The following is a 17,007-nucleotide window of genomic DNA, read 5'->3' on the forward strand; positions in this document are numbered from 1 at the left end:
ATAGTACTGGGAGATGGTGATCAAGGGGGATAGTCCCTCATCAACTATAAGTCTGTGTCCCAAATGGCACGCTATGGGCCCTGGTAAACGGTATATATGAAATAGGGTGCCATGTGGAATGCAGCCAAAATCATGATTGTCACTGCTGCTGTGGCAGCAGATTGGAGATATGTTTACGATTTTTATTTTATTAGGATCCCCAATGGCGACTGCTATTATTACTGGGGTCCTACACATAACGAAAAAGGCATTACACACCAAATACTTTACAATTTACATACATTTAAAAACATTAACATGTAGTGTGCATGTGTGTGTTTGTGCATCTATCAGTTACACATACATGTCAGTACATTGACATCTTACAGTAATTGGGTCTGAACTAATCAATGTATCCGTTCTCTGTTCTGCTTTACTACACTGCATGGCATGCTGATGATTCTGGGTTAATTGACTGAAAGGTCCCCTTGAAGGACTTAACCCATTACCATTCTATGTCAAAACTTTAAGGGGTGGTCATAGGAGTCCTGAGATAACTATCATCATCATCAAGACCCAGCTTTAAAGCCTATAAACCATCTTATATGACTGTAAACAATGTCATACAGTATGCACTTCAACATACATAGAAAATAGACAGTATCACAATTTACCCCTCTCAATTAAGTCACCACAAAGAGCATAGCAACTGCATTCCCTTTAAAAATACATCCAAAACAACCTCACAACTACGTAGGCTATTTATCCATTCTATACACCGCTACAAGAATAAACATAGGCAGAATAAAATGTCAGTTTGGCTTAAAGAAACAAGCTGTAATGGCGATCTGATATTCAGCACCATTGAAGCAGAAAGCGACAGAATGTGAATCAGAATTCGGAAGTTCAGCACCACATGAGTGGACAGAGACCGTCTCATGTGCACCGTGCAGCCACTCCCACTCAGAGAATCCCCGTGTGTGTGTGTGTGTGTGTGTGTGTGTTAAATGATGTCCACAGTGAGTCTTGTGACTGACCGTGTGACCAACCAGCCGCGGGAGCATCACCTCATTCTGGTAGAAGGAACTCCGCGAGGACCCCGGGCTGAAGGAGGCGCGTGGCTCTTACGCAACATTGAGCCCGAGCCAGCCAGATGCGGCTCCAGTTGTACTTGTATCTGACTGGAAGTCACATCTCTCCGGGGAGATGCAGTTAAAGCATCCATAAATTATCTTAGTTGCATCATCCATTTTCTGGACGGCGGTTTGTTTAGTTAATTGGAGCCCAAAGGGAAGCGCGAGAGCTTTCACGTTAAGAAACACTAAAAACCACGTTCTTCTAGGGTCATAAACTTGATTTAAACATTCCTCAAATGTTACCTTGATTGATAAACCTATAAAGCAATAATGATAATAGTTAAACTGACAAGATATATTGAAATGTTTATCATATGGTTATGATTAACATACGTTTGTTTTCTGGCCACATAAAATAAAATGAATTGTTAGTGCTAGAATGCTTGATGGAAATGTATTGAAAACTTGCAGTACGCCAATCATCATAAGCACCGTTCTCCATAATCTTAAACTACAAGCATTCCGATTCCACTTAATAGCAATGTGAAGGAATGCTGAACAGCCCCTCTAGCCTACTCACCTACACGACACCGTGAGCTCAACTTTGGTGGCGGGAATGGCAGCGGTGAACGGGTCAAAGTCTCCAATACACGCCATATTCATAAAGCTACTCATCGTCGAAATCTCCCGTTAAACCGTCCTTTTTCGGTCGTATAAAATAAGGAAGCAACCGTTAAAAACGGTGCGCTGCTTAGGGTCGCCGTTGCATGAGGCTGCGAGAGGAGTGTTGCCCACAACAGACCAGCGTCATGTGTGACCGTTGAAAGACTCATCTCATTCTAGGACGCAGAGCTGAGAAGGAGGTAGTAGCCTATTATATGGGTGATAGTGCGGAGGGTGGGAAGCTCACGAGGTCAGCCTAAAAACTTGCAGAAATAACATTGGAAAAATAAACAAGATAACATATTATAGGAGGCCTAAAGGCTACTGTGCTTATGTTTTTAGGCAGCCATTGCAAATGCTTTATTGCATAAATTAACATAAGGATTTGTAGCCCGATAATGCTTTGAATATATCTATTGAATGATAATACATTACAAATAAATAATGAAATCCTCGAGGAAGACATTTCTTTGACACTACAAGGGCATCATGGGCCACCTGGTTTTCACTGCCACTGTCTGGACATTTCCAAATAAAACAATTTGCTGTCAAGACATTGAGTGTCCACCTGGTTTCATCTCAAACTAGTATAGCAGGTTGATTAAATCATATTGCACGCCAGCACACACAGTTATCCGCTTGCTTGGGTTTTGACAGCGATGAAAGTGATGAAGACAGGCGCACCAAAGCCAGGTGAGAAGAGACCACCTGAGCAAATCGCTCAATTAACAAGTGACTGATTTCTCTACCAGACGCAGCAGCCCAGTGAGCTGAAATAGGAACACCTGCGTCAAATTAGATTTTAGTTTAGTCTTAAATGAGCGTTTTAATCAGTGTGCCCAAAAGCTGATTAATTGCCACAACGTCATATCTTCAGGCGCAGTTACTGAAGCTTAGGGTGCAGGGTCTTGATCTATTATATCCTGAGACAGAATTGCTTGATCCAATCTTCCATTTACATTAAAACACGTTCAATGGGTTTATTACTTTAAAGCCATATTGTGGAGTTTGTGTTTTAGGCCACGGTCATTCACGCCACAAGGGACGGGGCTGCAGCTAGTCGCTATCCGCTGTTCTGCGGTGCTGAATTAGGGAACTCCGCTATCGCCTCTGCCCACAGTTCTGAAGGGCATTCTGCACTTAAGTCAACATGCTCTGTAAATACTGTAGGGTAAGAAAGCTATCGTTGCAACAAAAAAAATGCCACTATACAGATCATTCCATTGAAAACATTATACACTTTGTCTTGTAACTATTGATTCTAACATGTATTATTTCCTAAGTCTATAACTAATTGAATAACTTATTTTTGTTTTACCAGAAGTTCAATTGTCAACACACACGTAGGCTACCAATGTGTTCTATTCTGAAAATTAAACAACATTCTCTGCGATAAAATCATCATGAGCACAACCACAGCTGTTAAATAATTTACAGTACAATTTCATGTATTTTCTATTGCAAAGGGCATACTACAAACTGAGAGACACGGAACTGGCAATTCGGAGACCTTTGCTTTACTCTGTAGTTCTAAAATATTCACCTACACCCTGAAATTGAATTTCATATCATCACAGTTAAACATGCCTTAAACATTTAGGGCCGTTTTTTCATTGAGTTCAGGACTTGCCTTATCTCTCTGAGGAACTAGCCCTTACGTGCAGCAATCATTGATCTAGTTCAGTACAGAATATTTTAGGATAATAGTCATTTAGAAAATAGTCTGAGATTTGGTTCTGGTTTTCCAGATGAGTTACAAGTAAATAACAGTTTTCACTTGGATGTTTGTGCTCCAAAATTGTATTGTAAGCAATGAGGTCATTACAATGTACAGCTAGCCATTCTGTGCCTTGCTTGTTGATTAATTACAAGTGACACTACTGCCATCTAGAGGATACATCTGGTTAGGATTTTGAAAATAAAAGGCTATTTTGAAACCCTGCTCCCCTCCAGTAAGCATAGCTTTTTAATGTAGGTGAATGCCTTACTTTCACTTATCCAATCAGGTTCGTAGATCAGTGAGTAGTACAGCTCCAATCCTTGTAGTGCACTTCATCAGTGCTCTCCCCCTCAATCCTCAACCTCCCTCAAAATAAACAGACCCAGATGTACACACATAGGGTGGTTTTTGAAGGATGACATTTATTTCACCAGGCATCTGACATCAGAACTGCTACAGTACAGAGTCAGCCATTTTGGGGAGGGCAGTCTACAGTTAAACTCCAGAAGGGAACCCAGGATTGGTTTTAATACATACAGTTTAACAGAACAAGAGAATCAGGGCTGCATCTGAAATGGCACCCTATTCCCTATATAGTGCACTAGCTTTTGACCAGGGTCCATAGTGCTATGTACAAAAGTAGTGCACTATATAGGCAATAGGGTGCCATTTCAGACTCAGACCAAGAAACATAACAGGCTGACACAGGGTCAGGGAGAGAGGTTCTGTTCAAAAGCATTAAGAGTGCTGTTAGAACACCGTCTCTGACTTTTGGTCCTCAGTTTCCCTTCTAGAGCGAGTTTTGGTGATCTACAATGCTGACCTTCAGTTGACTTCATCATACAATACTGTTAACATATAGATCATGTGTTGCTGGCTGCTGCTACTAGTCCTTTAATAACATTCAATAGTTCCAGCAGACAGCAGATACAATTAATCATTTGACAGTTAGTTCATCTTACACCATAGTTGGGGTCAATTCCATTTCAAATCTAGTCAATTTAGGAAGTACACAAAAATGCCATCTCTAATTTGTGTTACTTTCTGAATTGACTGGAATTTAAATGGTATTGACCCCAGCCCTGGCTCACAGCAATCACAAATATGGCAGTTGTAATGTGCAGTAAAACTGGCACACAGGATACAACCACCATACACTGGGGACTTCCAGGACCAGGATAGGAGAGGCTTACAGTACAGGCACAGGTAAACGGCTCCTCTCCTCCTCACACTTTACATTATTATATACAGTACGTAACTACGGTTACCAGGTGGACCTCACCTGGGGTCCAGAACAGAAGACCTCTATGGGTCAAAGGTGAGCAAACAACTTAGCAGCACAGGCGTTAGGTTAGTTCACAACTTTTAGAGGGAGGGTGTGGTAACAGCATTAAGAGGAGAATCGTACATTACTACATAGATATAAATTATGAGTGAGTGAAGACAGTCAGTGTATCCTCAAAGAGACATTGTATTTGCACATAGAGTCAGTAAGGATTACGTGTAAAGACTAAGATAGCAGACAGAAGGTGACTGACTGAAGGCGTTTTCCAAGTGGTTACAAGAGTATTGTTAGTTAGTGTATCCAGTTGACAGGTAAAGTACAAGACAAGTTTTACAATTTGATCAGCTACAATAAGTGGGAGCTGAATTCGAAGCAAAATAACATTTAAACCAAGCGGTGATTTAAGGGGGTGCGGTGATTTGTCAGTTGACATAAAGCCACATTGATATCAGATAAGGAGAGACAGTGGTTCTGCTTACAGTGCTTCTGTTCCTTTGCTGGGCCACTGGAGAACCTGGTCCGGGTTTTGTAGGCCAGCTACAGAGCCCAGTGGCCAGCTACAGAGCCCAGTGGCCCACCCATCCTCTTTACCTCCTCTCCGCACCACTCTCCTTCATTAACTCCCCCAGCCCAGAAAGACCCTCAAGATCTGCCTCTATATGTATGTATGTATGTATGTGTGTGTGTATGTGTGTCTAAATATGACCCTTGTGGGCTTACTAAATACTTAAATATGAGCTGAGAGGGAAAGATGTCTACCAAGCAAACAGAGTATTTATTCTGCACAAGTCAGTGCAACTGCCAGGCAGGTTAGACTAGATATATTTCCCTAAGGATACATATATCTCACTCTGGAGAAAGACTACAGCTACTTTTGCTGAGATAAGATTCCATTCCTGCGGGCTTGCACAGTTGTCATGGTTACAGTATGTGGGAGCTGGGGGGGGGGCGGTTTCCATGGTTTCCAAGGTGAAAGGTCAGAGGTAAAAGTGCTAGTCAGCAGCGTCCAAGGTTAAGGGTCACGGCGGGAGGTCACGGCCATGTTCAGTTATTGGCCACCTCGTCAGTGGTGTCCGCCGTTGTCTCTAAGGTACTGTCGAGTCCGCCCCGGGCACGCCAGATCTTCACTGTTCGATCACTATCAAATTACAGAGCAGATAAACAGTGTCACTGCATTGGCTGCATCCAGGCGCTTGTGTGCGTGCGTGTGTGTTTGTGGTTCTGTGACTCACTCAGATGCTGTGAAGAGGTGGCTGCTGTTGGTGGAGATGCCGTTGATGGGGCTCTCGTGGCCCTTGAGTTCCCCCAGGGCCCCCAGTGTGTCTGTGTGCCAAAGCTTGAGCACCCCTCCTCTACAGCCACTCAGCAGGGCTGGAGAGCCAGGCACCACACCCAGGGCACACACCCAGTCACGGTGGGCATTGGGCACTAGCTGTTAGACATACAGACAACTTAGTACATACAGACTCCGTTTCCCATTCAACTAGTTTTCAGGTAGCAGTGTTTATCAAAGAACTTTCCATTTAAAATACCTGCCCCTCACTTCAAGCACCACCTCCCCAAAAGCATGATTCGCCAAAATAGTCAGTGACACTTCTCCCTCTGTTACACAGATTAGCATTTATTGTCATGAATCTTTCCCTGGAAGTCACTGACTGGCAAAGCCACAAAGTCATAATCTCTCATTTTAAACCTAACCCCAAATGAAGAAAACTAATTTTAGTTTGCATACATTTTTACTACATAGCCAATTCTGACTTTGCAGCTGGCCCATCTAGAAGAAATCTCGCAGTTCTGGCTCCAGGGCAAGATTCATGCCAATAAACGTCAATCTGTATCTCTTACCTGCAGTAGGTCTTTGCGGGCTAGGTCCCACTTCTTAATGCCGTTGTCCCTGGAGCCACTGAAGAGGACGTCCCCCTGCACCACCAGGGACTCGATACCATCGTAGTGGGGAGGCTCAAAGTTGTGTGTGGGGCCAATAGCACCCAGGGCCCCCTCTGCCACGTCAAACACCTGAAACAGACAGCCCATAAACAGCACTAGTCAAACACCTGAAACAGACAGCCCATAAACAACACTACTCAAACACCTGAAACAGACAGCCCATAAACAGAACTAGTCAAACACCTGAAACAGACAGCCCATAAACAGCACTACTCAAACATCTGAAACAGACAGCCCATAAACAACACTAGTCAAACACCTGAAACAGACAGCCCATAAACAGCACTAGTCAAACACCTGAAACAGACAACCCATAAACAGAACTAGTCAAACACCTGAAACAGACAGCCCATAAACAGCACTAGTCAAACACCTGAAACAGACAGCCCATAAACAGCACTAGTCAAACACCTGAAACAGACAGCCCATAAACAGCACTACTCAAACACCTGAAACAGACAGCCCATAAACAGCACTACTCAAGTCACAGCAGAGAATCAGCTAGGCTAATTCGTATTACATAGAAAACAAATACAAAATCCAACATGATCCATATGCAAACATGAAACATAGAGAAAAAGGTCTCTGACTGAAACATCAACACAATAAATAATTCAGAGATGTAATATCGTGTGTTAACTTCTTTTCTACAATGAATATTGAACCCACCCTCACACACACCGTAACCCACCCTCACACACACCGTAACCCACCCTCACACACACTGTAACCCAGCCTCACACACATGGTAACCCACACGCCATAACCCAGCCTCACACACGCCATAACCCAGCCTCACACACGCCATAACCCAGCCTCACACACGCCATAACCCAGCCTCACACACGCCATAACCCAGCCTCACACACGCCATAACCCAGCCTCACACACGCCATAACCCAGCCTCACACACGCCATAACCCAGCCTCACACACGCCATAACCCAGCCTCACACACGCCATAACCCAGCCTCACACACGCCATAACCCAGCCTCACACACCTTGATGTAATGGTCCTTGGAGCCGCTGATGACCAGATCCTGACCATTCCCGCTCTGGTCCACAGTCAGACACATGACTGGACCCAGGTGACCAGTCAGCTTCCCTGTAGATACAAATCTGATCAAGAGAGAGAGAGAGAAAATATTGGGATTTAGTATGATAGCAAATCTTCTGAGATGCATTGCGTTACTGCAAGAAAGACAACTTGGAATGACAACACTCACTGAGAGAACAGGTACAAGCTCTACCACAGATCAGCAAGGGAATCGACATTCAATACAAGCAGTAGCCTCTAGATCTATCATAGATCTGCACATTATAGTAGTGAGAAAGAGAGAATTGTTCTGAAGACAGAGCCCTTTTCTGGACTTCGCTCTGACAAAATGACTGCATGCTGTGCCATAGCGTACCTTCCTACGTCCCAGACTCTGACAGAGTTGCCGGCGGCGGCGTACAGGACAGAGCCGCTGGGGTTGAGGGCAATCTGGTTGATCTGGTTCTCTCCTGCCGGGATGGTGACAGTCCGGTTGGTGCTGGACGCACAGGCATCGCCAGGAGTCACCTGACCAGAAGACCTGTAGAATATGATGATTCTGTTAAACACTTCATTCTATCCGGCAAAAGTCCTACAAATCCAGGTAGATGCAGGTAGATCTTCAAGTTAATTAATCCCAGATTGTCTGTATTTATTAACAACAGGTTTAACACTTGCACTGGTGTTATGATTGAGTCAAGTTAATCATATACTGGTGCTACAGATGTCATATTGTGTAGCCTGTCCCCCCCAAAATTGTTATGGTGTTGACACTGTTTCTATTTCTTGACACTCACGTGAGGGTGCGGATGCACTTGGCTGAGTCTCGGATGTCCCAGACCTTGATGTAGGAGGTAGAGACGGTGAAGACCAGGCTGGAGCTGTAGCGGACTGACACCACATTGTTGTGGTGACCCGCCAGGGACATGATCTCCTGACCCGTCACCAGGTTCCACACCTTACACGTACGGTCTGGAAGGATAACAACAAGACATGAGACATTATTGATCTGTGATCAATTATAGTGATCCGCTGATGAAGATGAGTGAGGAAGAGAAGTGGACAGAGTCTGACCTTTGGAGCCGGTGAAGAGGAGGTCATCAGTAGAGTCAACACACAACACCGCTTTAGTGTGACCCTCAGCCACGTGGACACACTGTAGTGTTGCTGACCGACTGCCCTTTGAAGAGGGCACTGGGTTGATTACCCCTCTAGAGAGGAAGAAACCACACACACACACACACACACACACACACACACACACACACACACACACACAGGTATTGAGATGTCAATAGCAGGGTCAGAGAAAATGGTAACCGGTTTCCGCCTGCCACTGCAGGCACACATTTACATGCCAGTTAGCAACATGCTGCAAATCAAAGTAAAAAACTAAGTACCCAAAGTGACAAGAACGGTCAGGCTAACAAGAGCTGAACGGAACCATACAAAGTACATCAAGACACGGGGCAGACAAGTAGATATTGGTGGCGTAACTGGCAGAGATTTTCAATAGAGCTCAAAGTAACATTTTGTTCTTCATTTAAACACAATCCTTCTACAATGACAGTACTTTCACTTGAAACTTTAATTCTTGTTCTTGAATAAAAGTTGTTGGGTGACAACAAAAACAAGTCGTTGTGCAGATAGGGACACACCAGATAAAGCGCACCGTGTGACATAGGTGGAGACTTCATCCACGCTATGTGAACAGAAGGAAAATAGATCATTGGAAAGGAAATCTGAGGAAAATGCTTAATAAATTCTACCAACACATGTCCTGTGCTACACGTGGATAGAAGACACTTGATCATTGTTACTCTCCCTTCCGGGACGGCTATAAGGCCCTCCCCCGCCTCCCCTTCGGCAAATCAGAACACGCCTCCATTCTGCTCTTCCAGAAACTTAAACAGGAAGCACCCATGGTAAGGACTGTTCAAAGCTGGTCTGACCAATCAGAATCTATGCTACAGCTCAGCCTTCAACACAATAGTGCCCTCCAAGATCATCACTAAGTTCAGGGCCCTTCGTCTGAACCCCTCTCTGCACAACTGGGTCCTGGACTTCCTGACGAGGCGACCCCAGGTGGTGAAGGTAGGCAACAACACCTCAGCCACGCTGATCCTCAACACACGCTGATCCTCAACACAAGGACCCCACAGGGGTGCGTGCTCAGCCCCCTCCTGTACACCCTGTTCATCCAACTCAATCATCAAGTTTGTTGATGACAACAGCGGTAGGCCTGATTACTAACAATGACGACTCAGCCTACAGGGAGGAGGTGAGGGCCCTGGCTGAGTGGTGCCAGGAAAATAATCTCTCCCTCAACGTCAACAAAACGAAGGAGTTGAGCACATCTCCATCCACATCCTGCAACATCATTTTGTTGAAATGTAATTTGATCTCTGAGAAATTAAGCTAATCGATTACTCACTTTATATGTACATACTGTATTCTGGACATAACTCATCCTATATAACTACTGCTGTATATGTATATACTGTATTCTGGACATAGCTCATCCTATATAACTACTGCTGTACATACTGTATTCTCCACATAGCTCATCCTATATAACTACTGCTGTACATATTGTATCCTGGACATAGCTCATCCTATATAACTACTGCTGTACATACTGTATTCTCCGCATAGCTCATCCTATATAACTTCTGCTGTACTTCCTTTATTCTGGACATAGCTCATCCTATAGAACTACTGCTGTACATACAGTATTTTTCCTACTTATATATTGTCCATACACACACACACACACCACATAGCATTTTGTTGCACCTGCTTTAACATCTGCTAATCTGTGTATGAGACAAATACATTTTGATTTGATTGAAATGTCCAATTATCCCTTGTGGGTGTGGGAAATGGAAGGTGATCTAGAACAGGACAGGGGAATTCTGTGGATAATAAAGTTTTCTAAAATCTAAATCTTGCTAGAGGAGAGGTGACAAAGTGTCATGAGTGGTTTAGATGTAGCTCCTAATGTGCAGTTGAGAGAGAGAGAGAGCTCATCAATCCCAATATCATAGCCTACCTAATGTATGCAGCATACCTGTAAACAATAGATGTGATTGGTCATTTGACTGCCAAGGCCTCCTTGCTCATAACATTTGATGTATAGACTATAACTAACTTTTTGAACCAAAAGTAATGGTTATTACTTATACAATGCGTATAACTTAACTATAAATGTATGCTTATTACTTATAACTTACAGTGCTGTGAAAAAGTATTTGCCCCCTTCCTGATTTCTTATTTTTTTGCACATTTGTCACAATGTTTCAGATCATCAAACAAATTTTAATATTACACAAAGATAACACAAAATGCAGTTTTTAAGTGATGATTTTATTTATTAAGGGAAAAAGCTATCCAAACCTTCATGGCCCTATGTGAAAAAGTAATTGTCCCCTAAACCTAATAACTGGTTGTGCCACCCTCAGCAGCAACAACTGCAATCAAATGTTTGCGATAACTGGCAAGGAGTCTTTCACATCGCTGTGGAGGAATTTTGGCCCACTCTTCTTTGCAGAATTGTTTCAATTCAGACACATTGGAGTGTTTTCGAGCATGAACCGCCTTTTTAAGGTCACGCCACAGCATCTCAATCAGATTCAAGTCCGGACTTTGACTAGGCCACTCCAAAACCTTTATTTTTTTATGCCATTCAGAGGTGGACTTGCTGGTGTGTTTTGGATCATTGTCCTGCTGCAGAACCCAAGTGCACTTCAGCTTGAGGTCACGAACTGATGGCCGAACATTCTCCTTCAGGATCTTTTGGTAGCGAGCAGAATTCATGGTTCCATCAATCACAGCAAGTCGTCCAGGTCCTGAAGCAGCAAAGCAGCCCCAGACCATCACACTACTACCACCATATTTGACTGTTGGTATGATGTTCTTTTCTGAAATGCTGTGTTACTTTTACGCCAGATGTAACTGGACGCACACCTTCCAAAAAGTTAAACTTTTGTCTCGTCAGTCCACAGAATATTTCCCCAAAAGTCTTGGGGATCATCAAGATGTTTTTTTGCCAGAAGTGAGACGAGCCTTTGTTATTTTTGGTCAGCAGCGGTTTTCGCCTTGGAACTCTGCCATGGGTACCATTTTTGCCCAGTCTCTTTCTTATGGTTGAGTCATGAACACTGACCTTAACTGAGGCAAGTGAGGCCTGCCGTTCTTAAGATGTTGTTGTGGGTTCTTTTGTGACCTCTTGGATGAGTCGTCGCTGCGCTCTTGGGGTAATTTTGGTAGACCGGCCACTCCTGGGAAGGTTCACCACTGTTCCAAATTTTTCCCATTTGTGGATAATGGCTCTCACCGTGGTTCGCTGGAGTCCCAAAGCTTTAGAAATAGCTTTGTAACCCTTTCCAGACTGATAGATGTCAATTACTTTGTTTGTTTGTTCCTGAATTTCTTTGGATCGCGGCATGATGTCTTGCTTTTTGAGATCTTTTGGCCTACTTCACTTTGTCAGACAGGTTCTATTGAAGTGATTACTTGATTCACAGGTCTGGCAGTAATCAGGTCTGGGTGTGGCTAGTGAAATTGAACTCAGCTTTCCCAAAAATTTGATTAACCAGTAAATTCATGATTTAACAAGGGGGAGCAATTACTTTGTCACATAGGGCCATGAAGGTTCGGATCATTTTATTTATTAAGGGAAAAAGGCTATCACTTAACTGCATTTTGTGTTTACTTGGGTTATCTTTGTGTAATATTAAAATTAGTTTGATGATCTGAAACATTTAAGTGTGACAAATGTGCAAAAACATAAGACATCAGGAAGGGGGCAAATACTTTTTCACAGCACTGTATGTCTTCCTCTTACTTATCCTGCGGTCTGTCTGCTCTCTCCAGACACCCTGTCAGACGTACAAATACGTTGCCTTGGCTACGAGGGCGGGTGGAAGGGGAGGATGGGGGAGACGGGGTGCTGGCGTCCGAGTTCCTCGTCTCACAGCTGGTACAATGGACAGGGAGGCTGAGGCTCAGTTTACATACATAAGCAGAGGACAAGTCAGTTGCCTTTGAACTGAGTGTGTACAGTGTACAAGATCTCTCTCACACACACACACACACACACACACACACGCACCCCAGTGGAAATGCGCATTCATGGACGCACACACATACACTACCGGTCCAAAGTTATTTTTTTTATTACTATTTTCTTCATTGCAGAATAATAGTGAAGACATCAAAACTATGAAATAAAACATACAAAATCATGTAGTAACCAAAAAAGTGTTAAACAAATCAAAATATATTTTATATTTGAGATTCTTCAAATAGCCACCCTTTGCCTTGATGACAGCTTTGCACACTCTTGGCATTCTCTCGCACATGGAGGCCACACACACTACTGAGCCTCATTTTGACTTGTTTTAAGGACATTACATCAAAGTTGGATCAGCCTGTAGTGTGGTTTTCCACTTTAATTTTGAGTGTGACTCCAAATCCAGACCTCCATGGGTTGATAAATTTGATTTCCATTGATAATTTGTGTGATTTTGTTGTCAGCACATTCAACTATGTAAAAAAAAAAGTATTTAATAAGAAAAGTTCATTCATTCAGATCTAGGATGTGTTATTTTAGTGTTCCCTTTATTTTTTTGAGCAGTATATATATATATATATATATATATATATATAATATAGCATAACACTTTTTTGGTTACTACATGATTCCATATGTGTTATTTCATAACCCTTGAATAAGTAGGTGTTCTAAAACTTTTGACCAGTAGTGTACCTCAGACAGTACAGGCTAAAATAAATAAACATCTTTCATTGTTGGAAACTATCCCCTTATGTCTTCTCTGGAACCCTTCTTATTCACTTCCTTTTAGAACGCTTTTAAAACACAGGAGGCTCTGCGTTCATTTCTGAGACTCAGCACAAGTCTTTTCACGTTTGGTGGAAGAACATTGAGTTGTGCACGCTCATCACCTGGGGTCCTGAGAACTGATCGGGAAAGACCGTTTGTTCACTCAGGGTTTGAATCCAAATGGAAACAGCTTTCAACATGGTTCCCCTCACCCCGACCTTTAGCTTTTCAGATTACATCCACTTCAAAGTGTTTGAGAGGAACAGCTGGCTTTCGCTGCAATGACAATATATAGGATTTATATATCGTATTTGCCAAATTTGCATTAGAGGGTTTGAAGAGGTTGAGAGGGCCAAGTTGAACACTGAATTAAAATGGAATACTAAAGAATCGCTTTGAGAAACAGAAGTTAATCATTTAATCTCATTCAAGAGGGATATAGGAACATATTTAGCTATATTTCCCAAGAGTAAGCTCATTACTTGAAATTCAGAGCAGAACTTGGCAGGGTAAGTTTATAATCACACCAGGCAGATACTTGTTGATTAAGATACCACATGCTCCCTGAGATAGGAAATTAAGAAAAGGGAAAGGTGGATATCATGGTCTGTTGGGAAAAGATGTGCTTTTGGCCTCCAGCCACCAGAGCGTCGCTAGTCTCTTACTGTTTGATCTCCTTGACCTTAGCCGCCGCTTGTGCCCTGTCATAGGTCTTCCTGCGAGAGAGCGGCGAGGGCTCTGGAACTCTCTTTTCCGCCCCCGAGGAGGAGGCAGCTCTGGAGCCGGAACTAACATTTAGTTTGGTTGTTATTAGCAACGACATAAAACATAAGGAACAAAAGGGACAACAAGGATGTAAACAAAAGAAAACAATATGGAGGCGGTGAGCATGCAGTACACACATAGCACACTGTTACCTGACATTCAGTCCCAATAAAGACGTCCTCCTTCACCAAGCTCGTGGTTCATCAGGACACTATGGTGTAGCATTATGGCTATACTCTATCACACTCAACTCAGTCCCCAGCTCCACATCTTACTAATTCAAGTCCCGCTAGAATTGGTTCTCAGCCAACACTCCAGCGACTCAGAGAAAAAAGTATTGCTGCTCACGCCATAGAGAACTACTGTGCACTAACTGGCAAGCATTATTAACTCTTTGCGTTAAATGTTAAAAGATGAAGCTGTTATTATTGTGGAAAGTTAACATTGGGCTATTGCAGTTGGAGCATAACATCTAACGAGAGAACATGAGACCTGCATGATCATACTGTACAAGCCTCATAATCATGTGCGTGTGTCGATCTCTGTGTGTGCATGCATTTGTCTGTCTGTAGCATTAGTGTTATTTCTAAAGGGATACGTTTTGGTTTCTACTGGCCTGGGAAGGAGATTTACAATCCAATAGGGCAGGTTTAAAGAACATGTCAGGCAAAGTCAGGCAAAATGAAAACAGATTAAGCAGCAGTTCTATCAACATGCAGGAAGCAGCTGGTTAGCAGTCAGCACGAGCTGCCCCAGACTTACATGCTGCCCATCTTCGAGGCCAAGCCAGGAGAATGAGCCATAAAGTCTCTGTCCCTGACTGATGAGCCAATGGGGGTCTCAGGATCTCTGCCCTCTTCTGGTGTTTCAGCCAATGGGAGACAGGGGGAGGAGAAATCTCCGCTGGGCATGTCAGGGGCGGCGTCACTATTAGCGTAGAGCAACTCCATCTGAGTGGTGGTTCTTCTACGAGCCTGCGAGGGGGGAAACACATTTACATTCAAGAAAAGAACAAGCTTGGAAGAGGAAGACTAAACACACAAGACCACACACACACACACACACACACACACACACACACACACACACACGTCCCCACGAGGACAGTAAAACAAGACCTCACACACACACACGTCCCCACGAGGACAGTAAAACAAGACCTCACACACACACACGTCCCCACGAGGACAGTAAAACAAGACCTCACACACACACACGTCCCCACGAGGACAGTAAAACAAGACCTCACACACACACACGTCCCCACGAGGACAGTAAAACAAGACCTCACACACACACACGTCCCCACGAGGACAGTAAAACAAGACCTCACACACACACACATCCCCACGAGGACAGTAAAACAAGACCTCACACACACACACGTCCCCACGAGGACAGTAAAACAAGACCTCACACACACACGTCCCCACGAGGACAGTAAAACAAGACCTCACACATACACACGTCCCGACGAGGACAGTAAAACAAGACCACACACACACACACGTCCCCACGAGGACAGTAAAACAAGACCACACACACACACACGTCCCCTCGAGGACAGTAAAACAAGACCTCACACACACGTCCCCACGAGGACAGTAAAACAAGACCTCACACACACGTCCCCACGAGGACAGTAAAACAAGACCTCTCACACACACATCCCCACGAGGACAGTAAAACAAGACCTCTCACACACACATCCCCATGAGGACAGTAAAACAAGACCTCACACACACGTCCCCATGAGGACAGTAAAACAAGACCTCACACGTCACCATGAGGACAGTAAAACAAGACCTCACACACACACTAACAGCTTACAGACGGTAGGCAATTAAGGTCACAGTTATGAAAAGAGGCCTTTCTACTGACTCTGAAAAACACAAAAAGAAAGATGCCCAGGGTCCCTGCTCATCTGTGTGAATGTGTCTTAGGCTTGCTGCAAGGAGGCATGAGGACTGCAGATGTGGCCAGGACAATAAATTGCAATGTCTGTACTGTGAGACACCTGAGACAGCACTACAAGGAGACGGGACGGACAGCTGACCGTCCTCGCAGTAGCAGACCACGTGTAACACCTGCACAGGATCGGTACATCCGAACAACACACCTGCGGGACAGGTACAGGATGGCAACAACAACTGCTCGAGTTACACCACAAATGCACAATCCCTCCATCAGTGCTCAGACTGTCTGCAATAGGCTGAGGGAGGCTGGACTAAGGGCTTGTAGGCCTGTTGTAAGGCATGTCCTCACCAGACAACGTCGCCTATGGGCACAAACCCACCATCACTGGACCAGACAGGACTGGCAAAAAGTGCTCTTCACTGACGAGTCGCGGTTTTGTCTCACCAGGGGTGATGGTCGGATTTGCGTTTATCGTCAAAGGAATGAGCTACACCGAGGCCTGTACTCTGGAGCGGGATCGATTTGGAGGTGGAGGGTCAGTCATGGTCTTGGGTGTTGTGTCACAGCATCATTGGACTGAGCTTGTTGTCATTGCAGGCAATCTCAACGCTGTGCGTTACAGGGAAGACATCCTCCTCCCTCATGTGGTACCCTTCCTGCAGGCTCATCCTGACATGAACCTCCAGCATGACAATGCCACCAGCCATACTGCTCGTTCTGTGCGTGATTTCCTGCAAGACAGGAATGTCAGTGTTCTGCCATGGCCAGCGAAGA

General features: G+C 44.1%; 2 protein-coding genes across 7 annotated transcripts in view; both read right to left on the reverse strand.

The window, feature by feature from the left end:
* Window positions 1-1,947, reverse strand: part of LOC129862068 (copine-8-like) — a 68,987-nt gene extending 67,040 nt beyond the window's left edge. The window contains exon 1 of the mRNA XM_055933405.1: window positions 1,636-1,947. Within this exon, the coding sequence (XP_055789380.1) occupies window positions 1,636-1,730 (95 nt within the window). The 5' untranslated portion in view covers window positions 1,731-1,947. The remainder of the gene's footprint in view (window positions 1-1,635) is intronic.
* A 1,893-nt stretch (window positions 1,948-3,840) lies between these two features.
* The window catches only part of kif21a (kinesin family member 21A), a 65,779-nt gene continuing 52,612 nt past the window's right edge, over window positions 3,841-17,007 (reverse strand). For 4 of the 6 annotated variants that reach the window (XM_055933403.1, XM_055933401.1, XM_055933400.1 and 1 more), the window contains 9 exons: window positions 15,079-15,290; window positions 14,217-14,339; window positions 8,781-8,917; window positions 8,504-8,678; window positions 8,083-8,247; window positions 7,672-7,789; window positions 6,569-6,739; window positions 5,956-6,155; window positions 3,841-5,861 (listed from right to left, as the gene is read on the reverse strand). In XM_055933403.1, coding sequence (XP_055789378.1) covers window positions 5,768-5,861; window positions 5,956-6,155; window positions 6,569-6,739; window positions 7,672-7,789; window positions 8,083-8,247; window positions 8,504-8,678; window positions 8,781-8,917; window positions 14,217-14,339; window positions 15,079-15,290 — 1,395 coding nt within the window. In that variant the 3' untranslated portion in view covers window positions 3,841-5,767. The remainder of the gene's footprint in view (window positions 5,862-5,955; window positions 6,156-6,568; window positions 6,740-7,671; window positions 7,790-8,082; window positions 8,248-8,503; window positions 8,679-8,780; window positions 8,918-14,216; window positions 14,340-15,078; window positions 15,291-17,007) is intronic. The other 2 variants (XM_055933404.1, XM_055933402.1) reach the window with 1 other exon arrangement.

The sequence above is a fragment of the Salvelinus fontinalis genome, chromosome 9, assembly GCF_029448725.1.
Source record: "Salvelinus fontinalis isolate EN_2023a chromosome 9, ASM2944872v1, whole genome shotgun sequence".
Taxonomy (NCBI): domain Eukaryota; kingdom Metazoa; phylum Chordata; class Actinopteri; order Salmoniformes; family Salmonidae; genus Salvelinus; species Salvelinus fontinalis.